The sequence below is a fragment of the Mycteria americana genome, chromosome 2 (assembly GCF_035582795.1).
Source record: "Mycteria americana isolate JAX WOST 10 ecotype Jacksonville Zoo and Gardens chromosome 2, USCA_MyAme_1.0, whole genome shotgun sequence".
Lineage (NCBI taxonomy): Eukaryota > Metazoa > Chordata > Aves > Ciconiiformes > Ciconiidae > Mycteria > Mycteria americana.
The window spans coordinates 131,222,617-131,248,782 of record NC_134366.1 but is presented as its reverse complement, the minus strand read 5'-3'; the positions used below and the strand labels follow the sequence as shown (position 1 = coordinate 131,248,782).

The following is a 26,166-nucleotide window of genomic DNA, read 5'->3' as shown; positions in this document are numbered from 1 at the left end:
TTTGTCAGATCAGGATTGGATTTTTTTTTCTTTCATTTGCCCATTGTTAATGTATTCTGGAGGAAATAAAATAAATTTCTTTAGCCCAGCATGAGATCATAGCGATCTCCTGTATTCAATTATTGCTTTTTCTCTGACAGACTTATTTTACTAAAAGGTGTATTCTGTAAGTGCCTCTTTCTGGAAAAGGTGACTGTTAGAGTGAGCTTTCAAACTCATATACCTTAAATCTGTAGCAGCTGGACAGAGAAATGCCAGCCAAGATAATGGGCAAGAAATAGGCAGTAGCAAGTTCTATGTAAGGTTCTATCTAGGGAGAGATCTGTCAGTATGACCACAATCAGATGCTGCGTGTATCCATCATCCTCTGCTAGAAGGGATCTGCAGTTAGAGATTTGCTGAGATTCCATTTTTCAGCCCCAAGGCCACAGTCCCACAAAGGATGATAAGGTAAATCCAAAAGGAGGATGCTCCGCTGTCATCTGTCAGGTTCACCAACAGTATCAGCCTGATACCTGCTATTGGTGCACAGTGCAGGAGCTGAATTCACTGCTGTTTTCACTTCTATTTTGTACTGGCATTCTTTTTGATTCAGAATTCCTGGCCATCCTTCTGGTATTGCTGCTGGAATTAACAGTAAGTATAGTGAGTTTAGTCTGCTTGACAGTGGATTTGTCCTAGATCATGATACAGCTGGTTCTCTCGTTACGCTCTTAGGCTTGCTCCTTAGTGATTCTGCAGGAAAAAAAATGCAAACTGTAGTATCATATTGCTGGTATTTGTCTGATTTTCAGGTTTCTGAGGATTTTACAACCTTCCTGGGAAGTTCAAACTGAATTCAGGAAGAATTTTGCCTTTCTGCTATTGGCAGAAAAACAATCACTAACCAAACTTTTAGTTGGTCAGAATTGTAGTGACACAGATTTCCACTTGATGGCAGTAGAGGTGGGATTATGTCATGTTCCTCCTGGTTTCTGGGCTAAGGGTTACGTTTGGTGGTAATATTGATGATAGCGGTGGACTTGGAAATTGAGTGGGCAAAACTGTCGCACACCTTGGTAGAAACTGAGCTTCAGAAGAAACTTCTTTGGAATTTTCATTTAACATCTAAAAAGCAAGCAATAGGTAAACTGAGACCCAGCACAGCGTCCTTTTCTATCAGCGCTGAACCCCTGAGCTGCATAATTAAAATGATGCTTCTGTTTACTTACAATGTTTCAATCTTCTCAACTTATATGTTTGAGCAATTATTGAAATCTTAATTCTAAAAAAAAATACACTAGGTGTCACTTGCCCTGTATATTGAATAGAGAATGCAAAATACATTGAAGTGTAATCTGCTTTTATTGTATTGTTAGTCTAAATGAGCTCCTGCTTTGTGGTTTCAGTGGAGCTATTCCTGAACAAATTAAAAATTCTAGATATACGGATTCCCAAGAAAAATTAAATAAATGTTGCTTTTCCAGAGGTTTAGAAAACTTGAAATCGAAAACTTATCTTGCGACACTTACAATGCAATCATGACACATTAATCAGTCTTTTAATTTAGGTTACCTAACATTAAAATAAAACAGTAGAGAATTATTAGCTACTTCAAAGGGAGAGCTGGACTGGAGAGAAGAATAGAGTCATTTGCAAACATAAGTACTTCGATTACAGATCTAATCACTATCAATTCTCTTCTGTTACTGTTAATGTAATTCTGGGTACTAGTGGTAAATGTTTTCCTCGGAAGGAAAGACTCTGACTAGTACTTCCCCATCATTGTTTTTATCGCTGTCTACTCTTAAAAGCTCTCAAGTTCTTAATTTAAAACACAAATAGCAGGTGGTTTTAGTGGATTTTCCATGTAGAATAGGTGAAATGAAGAAAGTACAAACCTTATATAGAGGAAAGTGTAGTCTTGTTGGAATATGCACATAATAATTTGATATATTTGAATATTCGATTAACAATGTGGAAAAAAAACTTTAATCCTATACTGTTTTTAAGGGTTCCCATACTTTGTGACTTTGAACCTCTTCACCAGCATGTACGTGCTCTACATAACCTGGTAAAAGCAGCACAGAGTTTGGATGAAATGTCACAAACCATTACAGACCTGCTGAATGAACAAAAGGTATTTTTGTTTTTCTTTACCAAGAAAAGAGAATATTCTATTCAAAACAGTAGAATATTTTCATAGTATTGTTTTATCAACCTCTTCAGAAAGAACCTTTGTTTTTCCAGTTGTAAAGATTAGTTGGTCTGATAACTGCATAATAATAATTTCCTTTTGAATCATATACTAGTAAATATTCTGATAATTTTGAGCTCTTAAACGAGTAAAGTGAGTCTATCTAGAGAAGAGTCAAAAGATATCAAATATCTTTTAACATTTAACAGATGCTTATATTCCACAGAAATTGTAGAATTATTCTGTTAATATTTCTGCTTTCAGCCATTTTCTCAAGCTTCTGTGTCCAGAATGTGTGCATTTTGCCTTTGTTGCTTTAGTTTGTATTTAATGAAGTTGTTTGTTACTTCTCTAGATGTTTGCATTGCTGTTTGAAGTCCTTTTGGCACAAACAGTTAAGGAGAATTTAGGGTCTTGATTGGTTGTTCCCATTAGCCTGAATATTGATGTATCATCTACTCCTTTGTTGCAGTCCTGCTTTTTGGGGAAGAAATATGTGCAGTTTTTTTCTTTGAGTATAGAAGGAACAGATGGCAAAAAGAAGTCTTCCTAGTTTCACTCTGCCTGTCAAGCAGATTCTTTCACCTAGAAACTCTGTTTCTGCCAGTCACTTTTGATTGTTTCTATGTGTTCAGCTTCTAACTTTCATAATACACCAAACGGGGTCCTTTTAGCTCCTGACTGTAGCCTGTCCCAGTGAAAACCTGGCTGAATTTAGTGATGCTTAAAATTATATTTGAAGTTGACTGCTTCAAATTGGGTTTCTTTAGTGGTTTTGCTGTAGAAAAAAAAGTGTCGTTTTTTGTGGGACTCTGTGTTATCATCTACAGTGTAAGTGTTTGTATGCATTTTGATGCTGACTTAGAAGCATCTTCTGTAACTGCCGAGGTTATGGACATGTTCAATGTTGAATTAGCAAATTCCTGCTTAAACCAGTTGACATGAAGTCCTCTATCGTCTTACTCCTCTGGAACCTGAACAAGAGATTTACTGGAAGTCTGTCATTTATGGAAAATATGACATCTGGGCTGCTCTTTGTTCTGTAATATCGAAAAGGTGTGTCATTTGTCATAAATTAGTTCTTTTCTGACTTTATGAAGATTTGGTTTTTTGTGAACAGCCATGAAGAACAAAAGTGTTAGGGCCTGATCACTGTATTAGCCAATGGAATGGCTAGGAGTGGTGTAAATTTTGTGAAATCTGGGACTTTTTTAAACATGCTCTTCCAACGGACCATGCCTTGACATATAGAAGTCCACCCCCAACTTGGAGCATCCTGAAATTTATCTTGTAAGAAACCAGGATAGTGGCAGGTGTTCTAATGAATTCATTTTTCACTAAGGCTTGCATTGTCAGAAGACTGTGAAAAAAATCAAAGGAGTAACTTTTAATCCAAAATATACATAATAACAGTGGAAAAATAAACAGGAAAGGTGCCTTGTTCAAATCTTGATGGTTTGCCCTTTTTGGTTTAGACTTGCTTATCTGAGAAATTTTTATCGGTGTCTGGCTGCATAAAAAAGATGTTTGTCAAATCAGGAGAATCTGTTCTTTCCACTCTTCTCTTTCACTGTGCTTTGACCAGTTTGAATTCTTGGCTGACTCAGTAATGTCAAGTGCTTAGACGGATTTGGATAATTGTCTCTTTCCTTAGAGTAAATTGCATTGCACAGTCAGAGCTGGGCCATTCGTGATGTCATCTTGAAAATGCCCATCTCTGTGTGTAATTTCAATGATTCATTTGAACTCTTTTTTTTGGAGTTGGAGCAAATAGATCTGTCAGAGATTTTTTCCTTCTCAACAACAGTGCTCTTGTTATTACTTGATGAAAGATACTAGGTCTTTCTCTGTGTTGCTTTGTTCCACAGATGGTCTAGAAGTGTTTTTTGTTTGTTTGGGGTTTTTTTAATTATACTACTTTTGCCTGTGTGTGTGGTTTTTTGCATAGAATTACTGAAATAATTTGAAAATGTTCTGTTCTTATCCTTAGTATTGCTGGGAGTTTGCAGTACATAATTAGAGGGATGAATAAACATTTAATAATAGTCCTGAAGATGCCTACAGCTTAATGCACCTACACGTTCTGTTGGTGAACTGTGAGATACCATCCCACTTCGGTGCAGTTGGTGATGACCGTGCAGGTGTTGTGTTGCCCATATAGCAGAATGTTGCTCTTGTCCTCTCCCAAGGAAACGCATTTGACCCCAAACTCCCTTTCCATACAAGTGGCAGCAGAAGCTTGGTTCTTTAAGTTGGACTGGGGTAGTTTCCCTGGCTTGTTGGCAGTGCAGCAGTTTAGCTGTCTGGGTCAGGTGGGAGTTCATCCTACTGCATCAGCCACAGCAGCTGGTCTTTTGATAGTTGCTTTAGGCAGGAGAAAAAAGCTGTGGCTGCAGACAAATGAGCAAAGAGCAAGTCAGAGAGGAGATCCACTACCTTACTGGGGATGTTAGTAACATTTCTTTTTAGATGTCCCTGTAACTCTTATTATTTCAGCTTAACGTTCTATAAACTTTAAATTATGATATGCTTCTCTATCTGATATGAGATTTCTTTTTTTAGTACTACATCAGAGTAGCTGAAGAACATTGTTGATTTTTGCTTAATTTGCTACTACTTTGAAATATGTCTTCCTTTTTAAGGCTTTCTGCTTATTCTTTGTAATTTAATGGTCTCACACCAAAGTTATTGCTGTGCCCTCTCACTTCCATAATACAGACAAAGTTTAAGCAGATGAGTGATTGGGTTAAAGATGTCCAGGAGAAAGTTAAGGTCCCCATAGGAGTCAGGTAAGATGATTAAGGTGTTTTCTCCATGGTTAGTAGGTGATTAACACATGCAATCCTTTGGTATTAAAAGTTTTTCTTGTAAGAGAAGCTGGCTTTTCAAATGAGATTATGAATCTACCATTTGTTCTAGTTGAGTTCGAAATTCACACAGTGTTCGTAATCTTTCCAAGAATTACCCCATTCCCTGACTATGTTTATCGTAGTAACGTAACTAGAACCACCAAGCATGTAATCCAGCAACACCTGAGAATTTAAAAAATAACTCTGCTTCTTTGTCTCTGCTTTCCATTTTTTCTTGTTTGCTCTTGACTCCTTGTCCTTTGTCATCACAGGAATTACAGTGTATGACATGCATACATTGCTGCCTGTAGATTGTAAATAGACTAGATGGCAGGCACCAGCTTCTCAGGGAAATAGGCAACAGTAAAAGTCTTCCATATAGTTTCAGCTACTCAAAATGTGAGGTTTAACTCTTCACTAGGCAGTAATCTGGTACCTAACTAGAGACCCAACTCACAGCAGCCACTGTAGAGGCATGGCATTTGTTAGAGCCCCAGGTCATGAGGATACCAAGCTCAGTAGAGTATTATTCCACACAGTGACAGGTTGTTTTCTTTTTTTTTTTTTTTTTGTTCTTCATGCTATATCCTTAGTCTTTACCTTCTAGGATGATTCTGCAGAGGTGCCAAAAGTAGACATCTTTCCTTTGTGTGTGGCTTTCTGTAGGGCCTTCTAACATTCAAAGTCTTTGAAGTGCTTTTTTAGTATGTGCTTACTGACATCTGTGTTGCTAGCTTTTATTACTGTTAAAGGTCTAGTTTATCAATGTTAAATGTTTGTCACTTAAAGCATATGCTTTGAATCCCAGCCTGTACCAGCATATACAGTATCCTTCAATATTTCTTTTTCTAAGTTTTCTTAGATAAACAGCAAGCTGAAATTAAACCCAAGGGAAATGCTTAAACCTGGACTAGTAGTACCTTTAACAAAAGCAGCATTTCTCTTTAACTTTTTTGTCTCATGTCCTGTGTTCGTTTTTGTTAACTAAAGACAATATTTTGTATATAATTAGCATAAGTTTTTTACAGTGGGTTTTCATCACTGGATTTCAAAATCATCGTATGATTTACTTTCATATAGATGCAAAAGCTAATGGAGGTGAGGTGTAAATGCAGCTCTGCTATAGAGATGAGTGTCAGAGCTGGAAATAGATTCTTCCTAAATCTCAGTTTAGAATTCAGTCACGCTACATCTCCATTAAGAGAACATTTACATGGTACAGAGAAGAATAGGGTCCCTTTTTGGGTAGCAGCCATTTGTAAAAGATTGAGAAAACAAAAATCGGCTATTTATACATCAGCAGTCTGATACCTGTCACTTCTATCTGTTTTTTTTGAGTTCTGTTGCTGACCGTTTATTGCCCAGCTCCACTAACTGTCGCCAGTCAAGTAGCTGAGTTCAATGGATAGCAAAAGTTTCTTTAATTAAAAACTAACTACTAAAGAACACCAGACACATGATTTAAATGCATGGAGACAGCGTGGATGGTTTGGAAAAGAGGCACGAGCAGGATTATCAGGAAAATCAGCTAGAGACAGTGTTGGCTTTTTGGAGAACAGCACTATTCTGAAACATCTCCAGCGCTTTGAGACTGAATATCTTATGGGAATCTTTTACTGCAAATATTCCCATGAGTCTTTATGAATAGTTTCTTTTCAAGATGGTCACATTCTTCAGATGAATAAGATCAAACAAATCCTTCAAGGATGAAGGATAGACAAGCAAGGTAATGGTTGGGATATGGTGTTACAGACAGTGCACCTGAGATCTTTCAGGACACTGATTCATTCAAAAAACTCAACATCTCTTCCAGTGTGTGATTCGGATGATCCCACTCATGCCTCTTCGTCCTACGTGTCACAGATACTCTCCTTATGTATTTTAAGTGTGTGTATTTCACTGTAATTTTCTTAGGAAAAATTGCTTCGCTATCCATCCTATTACAAACTTGTTCAGGAATGCATCATTGGTGGATACTGAGGCTGTATGTTGCTTTTTTGGCTTCCATTGGGATGTGTTTTGCACTTGCTGAAGCTTAAGGGTTTTATTTTTGTTCTAAGAATCTGCAGATGATGATATTGTTGGCATTAAGGCTTTTATATTCCCTGTTGTATTTAATAGTTAATAGTATAAGATACTACAGGTTGACCATTTGTTCCTGGTTCTGGTACATGTGAAGATAATAAAGGAAGAGGACACACTTCACTTATTCTGTCAAACAAAGCTTGCAAGTGGTAAATTTATTATGTTAAATCTATTAAATAAATATCAAAGATAAGAAAATCTATAACTGAAGTGTAATCTTGTAGATACATTATACTGTAAGCTAAATTGAGTTTTAGTCACATTTGAAAAGCTTGACAATCTCAGAACACAGGCTGTTTGCACAGTCTCTTAAGGCCTTGCTGAGGTTGATTATTTTTTTTAAAGCATTTCAGAATGGTGCTTTACTGAATTTCAGATGCATATAAATAAGTGCCTGTAACTTGGCCTGCAGTTACAACTATTATAGCTATGATAAATCAAAATTCAGCTGAATTCACTTAATGTATATATTCCATGGCAGTATAGAAAAGCATGATATCTTTGAAATAGCAAAGGTTGGTTTTCAAATGCTGTGTGTGAATTTACACTTTACAGCAGAGTATGCACTGGAACTTGAGATCTTGCTTTATAATTAATATAGTAATGAACAAGAACTGATGATAATGAGATTTAAACATGTTATCTAATTACAATTAATTGGAAAATTGATTTGAAGGTAAGTTTTTAGTCTTTTAAGAATCAAGAGCACTGGAATTGATCAGAATTACTTGGGAACAGTTCCGTGAAGGTGGAGAAGCTTTACTTAATCTTTGCATTGGTTTACAAGCTGCTGTTACTGATGGATGATTATGGGTGGTTATTCTAACCATTAGCTTTTCAGCCAGAGATTGAAGGATCTGGTGCTACAGAATCAGGTTTGGTGGTATCCAGGGTCAAATGGCAAAATGACAAAAATCGGGAGTGATGGGAGTATCATGGAGGGGAAGAAAAAAATCCACTCAGACTCTGATGTCTTGCATTCTGAAAAATCAGAATGTTGCTTTTAATTAGACAGTATAATGAAGGGCACACTCTTACTTTTACACTCTCACAAGCTGAACAATTCTCATGCGTGTTTTCGATATGTTAGTAGACAACAGTTTTGTTGTAGTAAAGCTTTTTGTAAACCTTCTTAATTTAGTATATTAATACTGACTGGATTACACTGATTTTTTTACAGCAATATTAGCAACAATAAAATACAAACATTTTAGTAACAAAATTATTAGGAGAACGGAAATCAATAGGCTGTTAGAAAACAAAATCTATTTCTGACTGGTTACTTCAGTTTTCTGTGTCATCCAAACTTATGTTTAAGCCCTTTCAAATACAATTATATGTGATCTATGTAGGACTTTTGGATAGATGAACATTTAATATTTATGTATTTACAAATGGTTATCTTTTGAAACTTACTGGAAAATCTCTCTGAATTTCTGCAATTTTTACTTAAATTTTAGTCATACGTATTTTGGACTGTTACGGATAATAGGGCTGACTTTTGAAGTTCTTGGTTTTGCCTGGTAATTTTTAATCAATTTAAAATATTAATATTTTTGCCTATCACTTTGTTAAGTGTTTGTTTCATATTTTATAACTTGTAGGCCTCCAACAGTCAAGCATCGCCACAATCTGTTACTACACCAAGGATGGAAAGTACAACAGGAACTGCAATTGCTACCTCTTCAAGAACTCCTCCATCGCTCAGTCTTCAGGGTCCCCTGTGTCCTCCTGTGTGTCCCCCAGCTCCATTAGAAGAATTGTCTCCAGACAGTATTGATGCACATACATTTGATTTTGAAACTATTGCCCATCCGAACTTGGAGCAAGCTCTTAAGCAAGGATCGTTAGATTTGGATTCATTAGCAGAAAGTCCAGAATCTGACTTTATGTCAGCAGTAAATGAATTTGTAATAGAAGAAAATCCAGTATCTCCTAATGTAATAAGTGATCCACAAAGTCCAGAAATGATGGTGGAATCTCTTTACTCTTCAGTTATCAATGCAATAGACAGTAGACGTATGCAAGATACAAATTCTCATGTAAAGGACGTTTCAGTAGAAAATGCATCTCTCAGTGTTTGCGTGGAGAAGTGCAGGGTTATTGCCCAAGACTCAAAGGTACATTTAAGAGGTATAAAAGAAGATCTTTGCCACTTTAGAACACTTGTACAAAGAGAACAGTGTGACTTTTCTAATTCTTTAAAATGCACTTCATTAGAAATAGTAAATACTATTGAGAAAGTAAAACTTTCACTTGAAAAAACACTAAAAGATAAACATCAAAAAGAATTACAGTCTTTGAAAAGTGAATATGAAACTAAAATGAATAAATTATTGGAGGATGGTGAAGAAAATCAAAAGAAGATCAAAAAGTTAAAAGGTGATTTATTAGGCCTTGAGGAAGTTCTTCAAAATAAGAATGATGAATTTGCAATGGTGAAAAATGAGAAAGAAGCTGTGGTTTGCCTTCAGAATGAAAAAGACCAGAAATTACTTGAATTGGAATGCCAAATGGAGACACAGAATTGTGAAATTAAGGAGCTGAGACAGTCACGTGAAATAGTACTTGAAGACTTGAAAAAACTTCATGTCGAAAACAATGAAAAACTACAACTCCTGAGGGCAGAACTCGAGAGTTTAGAGCAAAGCCATTTAAAAGAACTGGAAAACAACCTACAAGCCAGGCATTTACAGGAATTTGAGAAGGTGCTAGCTGAGCACAAGGACTGTTTAGATAAATTAAAAAAAGAGAACCAGTATAGACTTGAACAAATGCAGGAATCTCATGCAGTAGTTGTGCAAGAGAAACAACAACAAGTAGAAGAGTTACAACTCAAGGTTTCAGATCTGTCTGATTTGAGGTGCAAATTAGAAGTTGAACTTGCCCTGAAAGAGGCAGAAACTGATGAAATGAAGCTTCTTTTAGAAGAAAGCAGAAACCAGCAACAAGACATGTTAAAATCTCAGATTGCTAAGGAAACTGAAAGCTTAAAGAAGGAGATAGACAAATTAAACAATAAAATACAAATTAACAGTGATGAATATCAAGTGGGCTTATCGGAACTAAGGACTCTGATGACAATTGAGAAAGACCAGTGCATTTCTGAGCTAGTAGACAGATATGAAGAAGAATCAAATTTGCTCAGAACTGAACTAAATAAAGTAACACTTCTTCATCAAAAAACTTCTGAGGCAGAAAAAAGACTTTCAGAGCAAATAACGGAACTACAAAGTAAGTTAGAGTTGGAAGCGAATGCCCTAGAAAAGGAAAAAACAGAAAAACTGTCTCTCTGTGAGCAGCAGGAAAAATATGAAGCTATTATCCGTAAGCTTAAGGAAGAGAAAGAACTGTTAGTATCTAACCAAGAACAAGACAGGCAGTTGCTCATTCAGAAGCTCAATTGTGAAAAAGAGGATGCAGTACAAACTGCTTGTAAAGAGTTTCAATTACAGAGGGAAGCTGCTGAAAAAGGGCTTTTGGAAAAAATACAACAACTTGAGATGCAAGTAAATCGGAGGTACTGTAAGAATTAAGTTGCTGTGTTTTCTTAGTATTTTAAAGTAATTAATATGGTATATTCATGATGCACTATACAGTAAGTAAAATTTATATGTATTTGTAACAGTGTTTATCTGAGTTGGTTTCTATATTCAAGTTTCAAGTTAATTCCATTTTATAGGTTGTAATATTCCTGTGTCTGTAGTTAATCTCAAAGATTGTAAAATATCTTACACAATATTATTTCCAGACATCAGTGAAGGTTTTCTATTTCAGTCTTGTAATGCTACATTGAAGGAGTGTTTCCACAATAGCATGTTGCTTGAAATTCCAATTTTGATGGTCTCAGCCTCTCTCTCCTTTCCCATCCTGTGCTCTGGTATTAGCACTGTGGGAGTGTTGCAGTGGCTAGCTTTTAGGCTGATAACTTTCTTTTATTGGCTAACTATACACTCTTGTTGGTGCTGATGGTGGCATGAAAAAGTGTGTGGGAATAGATGTGATTGACTGAGAACTGTCTGATGGCCACCTGGACTTCCATTAACTTTAGCTGCCATGGTTATGTATTTCAGGGTCTTCAGTTTGAGCTTTAAGGAAACACATGTGGGCAATATCATTTTAAAGAACATCCTAACATCATTGTTTTTTCATTGTTAATTTCTGCAGTGTTTTTCCATTTTAAAAAGAACAATATATTTTCCCTTGACATAAACACCTAGAATTACTCTTTCTGACTTCTCATATCTTGTCTACTTACTAGTTCATAACGCTTGTCAGCAGAGTAGATTATGATGATGTGGAATGGAAATACTAGAATTTTTCTATGTGACTACTGCTTAGAAACAATACTCTATTTTGAAATGCTAGAATTGGTCACTTTTGTTCTTGTAGTGTGAAGGAATGCAGTGGATAGATCTTGTTTGTACAATACCTAAATAGAGCATTTTTTTCTAGGTATTATGATACACCAAGTATGTGAAATGGGAAAAGACCAATAAAATGGACAGAATGGGTGTAAAAGAAGAGTACTGCAGAACATGAATATAGACTTAAGTTAGCATTTAACTTTTTCAAATATCAATGTAGTGTTTAAAAAAAAAAAAAGAGGGGAGTTATGCAGAGTCCAACACGTGCGCACAATTCACATAGTACAAGGGAAATCTGAATATCTGCTTCACTTGAATTATCCACTTCAGTCCCATTACCTCAGGATTTTGATATGTGAACATATCCATCATTAAATGATGTTTGTATCAGTGTCTGTGTTTTGTATGTCAGTGTATGAAAAAATACATCAAGATAATATGTTTTTTGAATTAAGATTGGGATATAATGAAATTAAGAACTGCTCTTAATTGAACAAAATCTTCTCTTAATGAAATATGGTGAAATGAGAAGGAAAAACATAAACCCTATGTTCTTTTCCTTTTATATGTATTAACGTACTGTAGAAAATTTTAAAAACTTGACTCACGGGAAAAAGATGTAGCTGTGTCATCAGACTTCTTAAAAATCCACCATCTACACTTAAATTTGAACAACTTCAGAGCACAGCTGTGTGTTATCCAGCACCAACTGGATAAAACAGATAATATTTCTTTGAAATACATTACTATCTGCTTCAGTCTAAAGAAGTGTTAGTAGTTTGTTATGAATTCTGTCAAGTAATTTAATTTTCAGTGTGATGTTAAAATATGTATTGCCTCCTAAGGCTGCTCTTTATGCCTTTAATCTACTGTTAGGCTTTTTCTCTAGGAATAAAGACATGCTGTGTTTTATCTCCAGAGGGCATATATGTTATGTGAATCTGTCTTAATATTTCAAAGTCACTGTCCAGCTGTTTGGTTTTTGAGTTCCTAATACCCCAAGCTATGTCAGTAATTAGAGTTGACTTGTTATCCTCACTCAGTCGTTGTTTAGCAGTTAACTTGTAATGGTAGAAACCAACCTTTATTTGGCACGTGCCTATATGCTTGTCAGGTAAATGTCCTTTCCTGCAAGAGCAATGTTACATTAGCCGTCCGGAAGGTGCGGAAAGGGAGATGAATTGTTAAATTTGACCTGAGTGTTGCACTGTGTCAGGAATTTAGCTTTTGAACTTACATGAAAACTAACAAAAATATTTAGAAGTGACAAAGAAATGTTTGTGACCCATGCATCACCAACATATGAAAAGTAATGGGTTTTGGTTGTCATGTGCCTGGAATTCAAGTCATCGTGATTAGGAAAGATAATAAAACTGCAAAGCATTTGTAACTCTTCTATTTAATCTTTCTACTGTATGTAGTATGTACTAACCAAGACTACAGAAATTGTGTTTTTCAGTTAATGACTTTCATTGTTCAGCAGTTTGCTGGTTAGTTAAAAGATTTATAACATTATACAGAATGTTAAAAATAGAAAAGGAATCCTGACTGCTTTGAAAACTGAATTACAGCTTTGGTGTCTTCCAGCCTTGGTATCGTCCAGCCACTTCTATCAGACTGCCATCAGTAGCGAAGCTTCTCTGTGGAGCACATGCTCACTCTCGCAGCTAAGCTTAATTTAGAAATAAATTGAAATTTAATCCAGCACAAAAATGCTTTCTCAGTGGCATCAAAACATTTGCCTGGGTGTATCAGGACTTGCTTTGTTCTCTGCTTATTTTACTTCTGATTTCTGGAATGTCAAAGGTTGTTTTTCCGCTCTGAGAACTTGAGTTGGCTTTCAGGGCTCTTTTATTTACAACTTCTTACAGGCTTTTTGAGGGTGTAGCTACTGCATAATAGTTTGTATCTTCAGTATATGCCCATGTGGTAGAACAGTGGTAGTGTTGCTAAATACATCCTTTTTATCTTAGGGTAGAGCATTACAGTGTTTACTTGCAAAGGAACCCCAATCTCTGAAGAAATGTGCTTTTGGTATTTTGAAAACACTAAAAAAAGTTAGGCATTGTCACTATTGCCATAGTTGTCGAGACCTTTGCAGATTAAATGTGTAAACCCAATACCTGATATAGTGACGAGGTTTAAAAACTAGGAATGTATGTTAGCATAATTTGCAGAATAACAATATCCTTTACTTGGCTGCCATTTGCAAACAGTCAGTAGTCCAGGCAGCCTGTCTGAGGGGCAGATGACACCTGCTTTGGTTTAGGGCAGCTAACAGGCTTGGGTTTAGGCTGATGTATTAACTTGGCATTTAGATAACTTGGAATAATATTAGTGAAATTTTGCTTGTAAAGTAAGGTGCAGGCATACCTCTTCTTTACACTTCTCAGACAAACTTGTCCTGTGCTATCTTAACTTGATAGGGAGAACTGATGGCAGAAACAGAGGTAAGTGAGTAAGTGCTGGATCATATGGTAAAGCAAAGACTGTAGAAATAGCTGGAACTGGTCGTTTCATGGATGCCCAAACTCCCATCCAGTATACAGCGATCAGAATTTTAGGTTCCCTGCCTCGTTTGCAATTCAGTTTTCTTTCATGTTGTCTGTGCTGAATCTTTCTGGAGTCTCTGAGGTTCTGTAGCCCTTAGTCTTAACAGAGAAGCTTTGCATTATGAAGCAAGAAGAATTCTTGGAGCATTTTTAGCGTTAGGAGTTGTGTTTGTGACTGTTAGTATATTAGCACATGATGTTTTGCTTTCAACACAGCCTACCTAACATCAGGGGACCATACCTCCAGTCTGCTCTGACTAGAGAAAACCATTGACACGTGTATGTAGATGTAGAGTTAGGTTTGGGGGATTTTCTTTATATTAAATATGATTCTGGTGTCGAGGAATAATAGAAATTTAAAATAATAGTTTTTTCACAAAAGTTACCTGACAAAGGGATTTGTCTATTCCAATGTTCTTCAGTGGTGGTTCTTGGTAACTCAAACCAAAACACAGGATAGGGTAGTTAATGCTTTCGGTTCAGTGATGGCAAATATTTGGCTTCTGTAATATTGCCTGTCTCAAGAGCCATTTAAGGTCATTATCCTTCCTGCCTTGATGACTATTGGTGCTTTCCTTTCTTTATGATTATTACTACTGTTCTCCAGATTCTGCAACCCAGAGTTTTGAGTTTCATATCTGAATTCCTTAGTGCCAGAGCTATTGTTGAATTGCTTTAATTATGTGAGAGTTCTGGAGGCTTTGCATTTTGACATACTAAGAATCTTCAGGGAGTTGATATGTCATTGTTCCTCTTTTTAGCAGTTTCCACACCTTCTGTTATGTTTGAAAAATGAAAACAAAAATCTTTCCCCTCAACAAAATTTCAAAATTAGAGCCAGGGTAGTACACTATAAAACAGAATGCCCAAGAGTGAGAATTTGGTGAGATGTTCATGATTAAAAAGTAGAATTGAAGATTAGTAATGGCTTAATTGGAATACAGTATTTATTAAACATTTCAGAAAAATGTCTCCAGAAATGAACTTCTGACTTGTGTGTGTTTACTTATTTCATGTATTCTGGGACTCTGTATGTGGCTCCAAATTTAAAGCCTAAACATTTTATTTTAAGTCCTCCCACTGAGTCATCTGCTGAATCAAGCTTGGTTGCTGAACTTCAAGAGAAGCTTCAGGAAGAAAAAATGAAGTTCTTAGAGCAACTGGAAGAACAAGAGAAAAGAAAGAATGAAGAAATGCAGAACATCAGAACATCGCTTACTGCAGAACAGCAGGTAAAGCTGATTCTTTTTTGTTACTTTTGCTCCCATGACAAATATGTGTTCTTTTGCCGTTTGGAATTATGGAGTTGGGGTGTTGGGGGGTTGGGGTTTTTTTGGGTTTTTGTGGTTTTTTTTTTTTAAATTCCACCCCTCTCCCTCGTGTAAAACACACACACACACACACACCCCCCACACACACCCCCCCCACCCCGTGTAACACACATTCTAAATTTGCGCTATTACCTGGAGCCAGGATATGATGTGTTAATGGAATCTAACACTTAAGCATTTAAAAAAGCCAAAACAAACAACCAACCCCCAAAAAAAACAAACAAAAAACCAACCAAACAAAAAAAACCTGCAACCAAACAAAAACCCCCACCTTAAATATCTGTGAACTGGGCAATCCAGATTTAAGTTTTATTATTTTGTGACTTCTTTTGCTTAAGTTGTTAAGCTAGTGCTGTAAATTTTTATCCATTAATCTGTTGAACTCCAGAAAGATACCTGTTAAGTATAGCTTTAAGTTAACAACACAAACTTTGTGGACAACGCAAAATTAATTATTTGAAATACTAATTGATCTGGAATGCCACTTAATGGCTTTTAAACTTCATTAGCCTGGGCAGGTGGCATTTGAGGTTCAAAGCAGATGTTATCTTTTACTTAAACTTAAAAACACTATGTACTCCACACCTTGATACAAAATCGTATTGCACTGGATTAATAATTATAATTGTATCCACACATTTTTTCCTTTCAAAACACCTTGAATGTCTCAGATTTTGTAGATGAGTCTTCAGTTCTTAAATTAAATCTCTTAGTAACAGCTATTATCTACAGCTTCGTTGCATTTAATCACTAAGAAAGGATTTTCTGTTTTAAGCACCTCTAGTTACTTTAGCTATGGTAGGATCAAATAAGGACAAAGAGACAGTGTAGTGATCAGCCAGCTTGGTGAATGAATGCTATGAATCACTTGGTGCGGAGAGCAGAAAATTGCAGACAGTTATAATGAAAGGAATATTTTTTTAATTTTTGGACTGCAAACATTAATACTGAAGTGAGCCTTACATAGTAAATCTAATAGGAATATTTCATATATTACATTGGTAATTGTAAGATTTGGTTTTCCATCAGAATATGCCTCCATATGCCATTTTCCTCATTATCTATTAAGATTCTTCATTTGTGCAGCAGAGCGTGGAAGGGAAGGTTCTGAGGCATTAACAGCAAATTCCAGGGAAGATGGAACCTTTTATTTAAAAAAAACCAAAACAAAACAAAAACAAAAAACCCCAAACCCATAAAAATAGTGTATCAGTTAGTGCTGAAAGCTTACTGGACTGGCTCTGTTGATCACTGAATATTCTGGATATTTAACCTCACTTCTGATGTAACTTTTTTTTTTCCTCAGTAAAGTTATCTTAGAGGTGTTGCTTGTGGTGTGGGGTAGTTTTGTTATGTAGACATATACCAAAGGCCACTGTGCACTATGTAAGGTCTGTAGCCTGCAAAATAGCTTGCACTTTAAGATTGAGAGTTGATAGGCATAGGTCAAGACAATCTTAAAATTCACCAAAAAGTGAAATTGTAATTTAAAAATTGTAACTAAAAAATCCTTTTAATAGATGGTTGTTGGTAGTTTTTGTCTGTCTCTTCAGCACAGCCTTAAGAGTGGAAGGGGTGAGGGCATAATGGTTAGTACAAGGATTGAAGAAGCAGAAAGATTTGTCAAACTGATACCGAATATGTTCAGTTATTCAAGCTACTAGCCAGGATTCTTGTATGACTTCCGCATTCATTCATTGTTCGCTGAGGAATTAATGCATGACTTGAAATGTATATTTAATTTAGATTCTAGTATATTATTCTAGTTTATTAATAATGATATTTTTCTTTATTATGTGTAACATCTTAGTGCAGTGCAGCTTTGTCTTAACCATTTTAATCCTTAAAGTAACCATTTTTAATATAAAACATGCAACTGTTGGACATTAACTAGAATATAAAGCATTATGTTTAAAAAATCCAACAGGCTACAAATGATTACTTTTTTAATGATGATTTCTTTATAATTATACTACATGTGTATGTTGGGCTTGAGGGAACCAGAGGGATAAAAAAAAAAAAAATATTACAGAGAAACCTCAAAACAAAATGTACAGACATGTTATCTCTTCAGCAAAGTGATATGTAAGCAAGTTTAATTCCTTGTTTAACTATAATTTAGGAAACTGAAATGCATGCTATCTTTTGTCCTTTTTTGTTCTAGTGATGTATTTTGCATTACATTTATACAGTACATTTCTTATTTCAGTAATACTTCTTTCTGTTTTCAGACCAACTTTAACACTGTTCTGGCAAGAGAGAAAATGAAAAAAGAAAACATAATTAATGATCTTAGTGACAAATTAAAAATGCTTACACAACAGCAAGAAAAAGATAAGGGTAAGCAAAGTTCTGAAAAAGTATTCATCTTTTCTAGTAGGACAATTCCATTCACTACAGATTGGTTTTGATCCTTAGTGTTGCTGTTATTTTAATAATTTTTATTTACTTGTGTCATAGATTTGATTGAAACACTTTCTGAAGATCGAGCTCGCTTACTTGAAGAGAAGAAGAAGCTTGAAGAAGAAGTTAATAAACTGAGAAGTACTAATTTTTCTCCGTCAGCCTACTCAGCGGCACCTTCAGAAGCTTGTGGAGCCTGCGCAGCTGATATTCCCACTGACACAGACAGATTGGTTTCTGACATTGCAGCTGAAGGGAGAATGGACTCCACGATGGAAACCAGTATGATGGCTGTGCAGTAAGTATGGGGCATTGTAGCAGAAATACACAAAGCATGCTCTCATTCTTTAAATGTGTGCTCCTGGGTGTCGTGAAGTGCAAATGAGCATGTTTAACACTCCTGCCTTTGTTCTTGCTAAAAATATTCTTTTAAATGTACACATACAATTCTGGTGTCACAGTCATCAGAAATGTGTGGTTTTGATGACTTAGAAGTATGCAACTTAAAGGTGAAACTTGGCCCCACAATTATGAGATGAAAAAATAGACCTAAGCATATGAAATGTAATTCAAATGGGAGAAGAACAATTGTAATAGTGGCCTAGAATGAGCTGGGTGGCTGTATGTTATTGGCATATCTTCTGAACAGTGGCTGGCTCTCATTTAAAAACAAAAAAACTTTATGATTGTTTGTGTACATGTCTGCTCTAAGATAGCATAATGACATTCCTTGATAAAGGGGAAGGGCCGATAGGTATGTTTGGAATCCTGAGGATTCAGCCTAATTTTTACCAAACAAGTAATGGGACTGAGGCTGATTAAGTGGCCTTGATGGATTGGTATTTTGTATTATTGGAGAGGAGGGCAGGTATTCAGCATCCCTTTGTTTGTGTAACCTCTGAATCATCAGTACTGTCAGCTGCGATGTACTGCTGACTTACTAGAAGGCAGTGATGGGACTGGGAAAAAACTTTGCAATGGTTTAAACCCTTACTTGAGGAAGACAGCTAGGGCAAGCAACTTATGTACTTCAAACTAAACTTTGCACTTAAAATTGGTTCTTTTGCGTTTGGATCTGGTTGATAATCTGGTTTTACAACAGATTCAAATAACATTATGTTGATATCGCACACATTTAACTCTTTGTCACCCTTTTTGTATGGAGGTTTAGTTAAGCAGGGGCTAGTTTGCAGGTAGGTGTCTGAAGCTATGCTTGAAATACTGAGGTGATTACAGAGATCAGAGAGAACTTAACGGAGTTTTGTTGCAGTCATCGACTTCACTATATTCTTTATTTTGAGTGCCCTACAATAGCAGTGTACTTTGCCTAGTAAGTTAAGAGTCTACATGTAAAGCTAGTAGACTGTGATCTGGTCTCAGTGCAAGACTATGAAGTCTTCTGAACTTAAGTAATTCTGACTGGTACAAAGTTGTCCTGTTGGTTGTTGTCAGGAATGCAACCTACTGCAGGCATATTTTCTGTTTTTTCAATACTGACTGCCATGAAAATGTACATCAAGTTCAGAGCCTTGATTCTTACTTTAAATGTACCTAAAGTAATTTTGTAAAGGTTTTTGAATAGTAAAGACTGTCTGATGCTCCAAGAGAAGGGATTATGATGATGCATGCAAAAATCCTATTTTTTTAATTTTCTTAACAATTTTCATAAATTTATCTTAACGAGTGTAGAATGTTAGGCTTAAATTCTGTACTAAAATGAGCACCTTCTATTACATGTACTTTCTGACCAGAATAGGACAAAATGAATAGCACGTGGTATGTGTGCGTTAAAATAAGACTCATTGCTTTAAGATACTCAGCTATTTGCATGCTCGGTGCATTATGAGAATTCATTCAGAGTAGATTACTGGGAGAGAATTCAGAAAAAAAGGGTGAAGTCCAGGGCAGTCCAATTGTGGTGTTTTGTGGTGTTTTTTTTTTTAACTCCATATAGAAACTGGGGAAAACTAGAAAAATTAAAAGATCTGCAGTATGAGTGTGTTTCTGCTATAGCAGCCTAAGAAAATTGAAATAGTCAACATTTAGTATTTTTTACTAATTAATGAGAATTGTTCTTCATGCTAACACTTTCTACTTCCTCGTGGTGGAAGATTGCATTTCTTTAACTCTCTTCTACTAGGAATACTCATTTTAAGATCCTTTTCTACATTGTCTAAGGAAATTTGGATTTTAACTGGAAGGCACTTCTAAATATTAGCAGTCACATGAAATGTTATCTTTTATGCTTTTACACCTGCAGTAGTTTTTTTAATAGACTTTTAACACCTCATTTATGATTGCATTGTCAGATTTCCTCTCTTCTCCTAATCCTCCCATAGAATTTCTCATTTGTGCAGTTGATAAGTATCGCAGGCTGTGTCATGCTACCCTGAATAAACAGCAAGCCTGCTTTGTTCTAGTTACCTCAGTGAAGGTAGGTAGTCAAAGGTACCTAGTACCTTTTGTTCTAGTTACCTCTCACAGAAGGAATGAACCTGACTGGGAAACCCACAAGTGGAATGAGGCTTTGCCAGAGAAGCAAAAGCAGAGTTGTTAGATATACTTACATTCACTTTAATCGGTGCCCATCACAACCGATGCTGCCTAATCCAGAATAATATACCCAGTGCACTAAATAACTTCGTGGAAGCAAGGATAAAAATAGTTGTTGCTTACCAAACTGAACTTGCACTGATAATCAGTAAAGCACTGAAATACCCTGTCTTTAGAAGGAGAACTATTTCTTACAGTAATCATTCTAGTCCTGAACTCTCAAAGCAGGTTTACAAAAAAACTTGAAAAGATAAGCCTGGGAACAAAAAAATTTGGCTCAATGTACTAAAGGTCAGGTAATAAACAGGCAGAAATTATTACAGGTTTCTGTTGACCTCTTCCTATTATATAAGGGCTAAACAGCCTTTTAACTGAAATAAAGTAATGATTAGCATGGCTTAATTATAATCTGTAAGTTCTACTTGGCATTTTGCTTAGATTTATAGGATGTTTTGTCAGACTGGATGAATGGACTATACGTCCAAAAACTTGTCCATTTTCTTTTCCCAACCAAATCAGTTTGGACTACAAAATACATTTGTTTCTTCCTTATTAACCTGCCTTTAAAATTATACTTTAATTGTATTAGGAATTACTCCGTGTTCTTAGGAAATTTCTTATTAGAATGTTAGCATTATCGTATCATGCCCCAGTGCTCAGTTTATCTCACAGATAAATGGAGACAATTAGCAAGTTCACATTAGTGTCTCTCTACCAGAGAGTCCCAGGGCACAGAGCCTTTGAACTATAAAGGTTAGGAAAATATGACATTGTAGAGCTGAACCACAATATCAAGGGTTAACTGCCAAAGCATTTGGAGCTATATCTTTCATCTTAATGTTTTGAAAATAATGCAAAATATGCAGAAATGGCCCCATGTACATTTATAAACTAATCAGTGACTGAAAATTTACTGGCTTGTTGCAACAATGCAGCTCCTTGGTTTTAAAGGAAAAAAAAAAAAAAAGAGAAGAAAAAAAAAATCCCCCCAAATTTTCTGCCAGAAATGTCGATGCTGCTTCTTAAGGTATTTTTCTGTGGTATCCCTCTGTGCTAGCAAATATGTGGCACTCATACCTGAGTGAAGATGGGGGAGTGGGAAAGATAATTTTTGATCATGAAAAAAAATTTCATTTTTAACCTATCCATTTTCTTCTTTCTCTTTTAGTGAAAATGTCCATATGTCTGAAGAAAAACAGAGGATAATGTTGTTAGAAAGAGTGAGTAGATTGTTTGTGAGGTTAAGCATTACAACTAAGTACTTAAAAATACATATGTGTGAAGTTGCGCTGTGGTCAGTTATATACTCTGATGCAACATAATATCTGCACGGCTTAAAAATACCATTCCAGGGAATGGTTTTTCATTGTACTCATTTCGGATCAGTATAATTCGTTGAAGTAATCAAAGTAAGTATTAATACATTATAGTTATACTTGGCCTAGCTTAAAGTTTGTTTATTCTTTATTCTGTTTATGCAGGCTTCAGTATGAATGAGTCAGGTGTAATATTTCTTCTTAGGAGTGACAGGTCATAGATCTAGGGAATTTCTGTAGCAAAAAAAAGTTTTGATTACTTTTTCAAATTAAGGCATCCAAAGCAGCTGGACGGGAATTAACATTGATTTACCTGTTTCTCTTGGAAATGGGTAATTCCTTCTCTTAGGCTGCTGCTACTTAGATAATTTTAATTCTACCTGGGATGCATTATAATTTTGACAGTATTGCTTCTGTAAAAAGTGACATATCACTTGTTATCAACGTGTTTAAAACTACAATTTTCTGAAATTAGTCATGCTCCTACAGGCTAGAATTATACAGGCTAGTTTATACTTCACCCCCCCTGCTTCTCCCAAATACATACCTGAACAAAATTTTCACTTCTGTTACAACTCTTATTTTGAGCATAGCTTTCAATGTGCACTGAGTAAAGGAACCTGAAATAAAAGTTGTTATTCTTGGTAAAAGGCTAGATTAACCCTTAGTAGTTACATTGGGATCTTTCAGATTCTATTTATTTTTAACTATCCAGTCGTATCTAACTCCATTCCAGTTACCTTTTTCTTGCCTCTTCAAAGTTGACCTTAAAAAAAAAAAAAAAAGAGTCTAGCTTTCAGCTTTCTAGGATCACATAGACTAAAATCTGTGATCAGGTGGAGAATGTGCAACAATCCATTGACAGAAAACATTCACTGTGTGATGCAAGTGGCTGGATGTTTCTGACTAGGAGCACTTACATGCTTTATTCTGTCACCTGCTTACAAAGGATATGTCATGGGTAGAAGCTATAAGATCGTAATATGTTACATTTCTTTTGCTGTTTTATCAGTTAAATGTTTTTCTAAGTTAAGCAGAAGGATGAGTATGGAGATAAGCATAGCTTAGCAGTGGGTTTTGTAGCACTGTGGTAATTGCTAGACTTCAAATTCTTTTACATGTCTTTGTTCAAAAGATGTTTTGATATTGTTTTAAAACTGAAAGCTGTAGTAAATATGTATATTGCATAAGTAGTCTGGCTCTGGCTGTAGCAAAACTTTTTAAAAATGTTTATACTGTATAAGGTGTATTAATTAGTTAATCAGATAAGATTTTCTTTCAGACTTTGCAGTTGAAAGAAGAGGAAAATAAGAGATTAAATCAAAGATTGGTAAGTATTTGTGCAATGCATGTTTTAAGTCTCATGAAAAAATAAGAAAAGCTTACAATTAAGTTTGTTAAAATCTAAAAATGTGTTTTATTAACTTCAAAAATGTTTTCAGTGTTAAGGCAAGTGGCAAATAGGTAACCGGATAACCTTTCAGGGGTACCTCAACTTAGCAGTCTTCTCATGGAAAAGATTCACAGGACTGGAGAGAAAGAGACTTCTTCCCAAAGAACACAGATCATCCAGGCTTGTGGTAGGGGAAGTTAATTTCAGTGGTGCCATGGCACAGTTTTTCAACAATAGTATGCTGAAGGTCAATTTACAAAAATGTAAACATGCCCGCACATTAAGCATAATTAGGAGCGTTAGCAATAACTTAGAGATTGTTTTTTGCAAAACTGCACCTATCATTTTTGTAAGATGTGAAACTTTAATTCTGCCTAGCAACTGGAAATAAAAACAGCCATCATGTTAAACACTCAAATAATAGTCAATGTCTGTGGAACGAAAAAGAATACAGTGACAGAGTTCCCTTGATTCCTGTGCCACGAATCCTTCTCCTCTTATTTATCCTTGCTAGCAGGTCTCAACCTTAAGTCTTCCTGTGTGTATAGGAAATGGACATGTCCTTTGGTAGTTTATTGGTTGGACTGGCCATGGAGATCTCACTTTCTTTAAGTGACAGGTGATATCTAGGAGTTTGGTAGGAACTGATATCTGTGTAGTTGCAAGTTACATTTTGTAGCAAAAGTGTTTGAGTTTCTCCAGTAGGAGCTGCCATTTTTCTGTCCGAGATAGGATTGAAATTTACTATGTAATTTACTCCTCTACTTATTCAGGTATGAAATTGCTATTTTTATTTTTTTTTTCCCCAAACACTTTCCATTCCACATTAAAACCTGTCCACAATAACCGTGCTAGTGCAGGGCATAAGAAAGGATTGTGAAACACCTAAAAGCATATTTTATAACAGAGGATTATTTTTATTCAGAATGCTAATGAAGTGCACAAAAGGTATTTCAGGGTAGCTTTTACAATAAAACTCAAGCACACTGGACAGTCTTCCAAACCTCTCTGTAGATTTCCTGAATTAAACTCTTGATCTTTTGTCATCTCAGAGTAAAATGAAATTGAAGAAAACCCGGTGTTACACAAGACAAATACAAAATTCTTTTTTGTTGTTATGATTAATACCAAGCCACATAAGAAAAATCAGCAGCTCATTGGTGTCTAAAGCAATTAAAAATTGGTTTCTAAATGGGCATAGGAAAGTAATATCTTCTCAATTTCTTACTTATAAATTGGTCTTTTAATAGATAAAAGAAACTGGTTTTATTTCTTGTCTTTTCATCATCCTTCCCCCCCCCCCCTTCCCAATACACTTATAAAACAGAAATATACATCAACACTTAAATACCAATATTTATTTCTATCCAGCTACTTCAGATAAGGAACCCAGAAGGGGTTCTGCACAATAAAGCAAAATCTTTTCAGGTCACTGACTTTTACAGCAAATCTTGTGGGTTACGTCTGCAAGCAATAAAAGATACAAAGGAGCTCTTTTTAATATGAGAAATGTTACTACAGGATTTTTGTTACTTTATATAAATTATTGAGAAAGGGACCCTTTTTTCTGTTTAAAGGCTATTAGAACTCTAGTCAAAATATTCTTTACAAAGTTTTAATGGAAATATTCTTAACATTCTAATTTGTTCTGTTTTTCTTAAAGTTAAAAATTAATGAAAAATACAGAAATCAAGCTACTTTGCATTTTAATTTAACACTTATTCCAGTTTTAAAAAAACAGTAAGAAAAACTTTGGTCATAATATCTGAAGAGAACTGTCAAATAATTTAGCGAACAATCTAAGCAAATTATATGCATTTAACAACTTTCATGTTAGCTGCAACTTTTGCAAGAAAGAAAAATACAATGTGAATAAGTCAAAGAAATGTAGTCTCTAACAAAAAAAAAAAAAGATCTGAAGTTGGACTCCATAAAGAAAACTGCTGAAAGTGTCATCACAAGTTGAGAGCTTTTTGTGTTGTACTGTATTCAATTTGGACTCATTCTTTGAAGAAATGAAGAAAACAAGCTGTGAATAGGCTTCAAACTCATATTAAGACAGGCTGATACTGTTTCCAGGGAAGTGGGGGGGGGGGGGCGGGGAGACTGACAATAGGAAATATGCTGTAGGTAACAATCTTTTGAGTTACAGCTGAAAAATCATGTGCTAAACTTGAAGTATGAGTAATCTAGATTTGAATAGCCTGTATAAGGTCCAGGAAGTAGGCACCTATGGAAAAACTGCAAGACCTTTAGTCAGAGTTTCTCCAGGGCAATTATGAATTGGCTTCTGTAAGGAAGTTACCAAAGGGTAATGAAATGTATACATTTACATCAGATCAGCATCTCTATCTACTTGCCTATATGTGGGCTATGTATCCCTTTGTAGATACAAAGTAGCTTTACCAATTTTCATGTCTTATCACAGTTACTGTAGAAAGTGTATGTAGACTTATATTCATTGTTAGATCTAGTTTGTCCTATTGAAGTTGGTTCATGTGCCAGTATTAAATTAATTAAACACAGCTAAAGGCAAATCACGCATATAGGAGATAAGAATTATGTCCAAAACCTTACATAATTGAGCCTTTGTTTGGTCTTAGTAAATCTGACTTGAGTTTATTCCAGGGAGTACTGCTCTGTCTATTACAGTAAACTTTAGATTATGTGACAGTCCTTAGTAAAACTGAGAGACCATATTGAGTTCAACATCCAGAGCTGAATTGCAATAAACATATTTAACCTCCAGTGTTTTACCGTCAGCCTTTTTTAGAATGTCAGTGGCTTCTGTGTTAGAGTGCACAGCTATATCATAGGTCTTGTGTATGCTCAGAACAAATCTTCACTGGCACTGATCTGGAAAGCACTTCTCAGTTTTAAATAATGAGGGGGAAGTCAGCTGTGTAAGAAATTTCATAACCAAAGGTAACTTCAAAAAAAAAAAAAACCCCCAAACAAAAAAACCCAAAACCACAAACAAAAAACAACCAAAGCTGCTGCAGAACAGGATGACAGAAAGGTATGCTGTTTTCTTGAGTGAATATAAGATCTGCAAGAATAGAACCTGTTTGAAATCAATAATAAATGATTTATCTTAACCATATTGTGACCTGCAATGTACATTTGATGATAGCTTGCCAA

The 26,166-nt window shown here is 35.5% G+C and overlaps 1 protein-coding gene across 5 annotated transcripts in view; it reads left to right on the top strand.

The window, feature by feature from the left end:
• RB1CC1 (RB1 inducible coiled-coil 1) overlaps positions 1 to 26,166 on the top strand; it is an 80,261-nt gene that overhangs the window by 46,405 nt on the left and 7,690 nt on the right. For all 5 annotated transcript variants that reach the window (XM_075494662.1, XM_075494659.1, XM_075494661.1 and 2 more), the window contains 7 exons: positions 1,993 to 2,119; positions 8,715 to 10,630; positions 15,102 to 15,261; positions 17,592 to 17,700; positions 17,821 to 18,061; positions 21,485 to 21,536; positions 22,915 to 22,962. In XM_075494662.1, the coding sequence (XP_075350777.1) occupies positions 1,993 to 2,119; positions 8,715 to 10,630; positions 15,102 to 15,261; positions 17,592 to 17,700; positions 17,821 to 18,061; positions 21,485 to 21,536; positions 22,915 to 22,962 (2,653 nt within the window). The remainder of the gene's footprint in view (positions 1 to 1,992; positions 2,120 to 8,714; positions 10,631 to 15,101; positions 15,262 to 17,591; positions 17,701 to 17,820; positions 18,062 to 21,484; positions 21,537 to 22,914; positions 22,963 to 26,166) is intronic.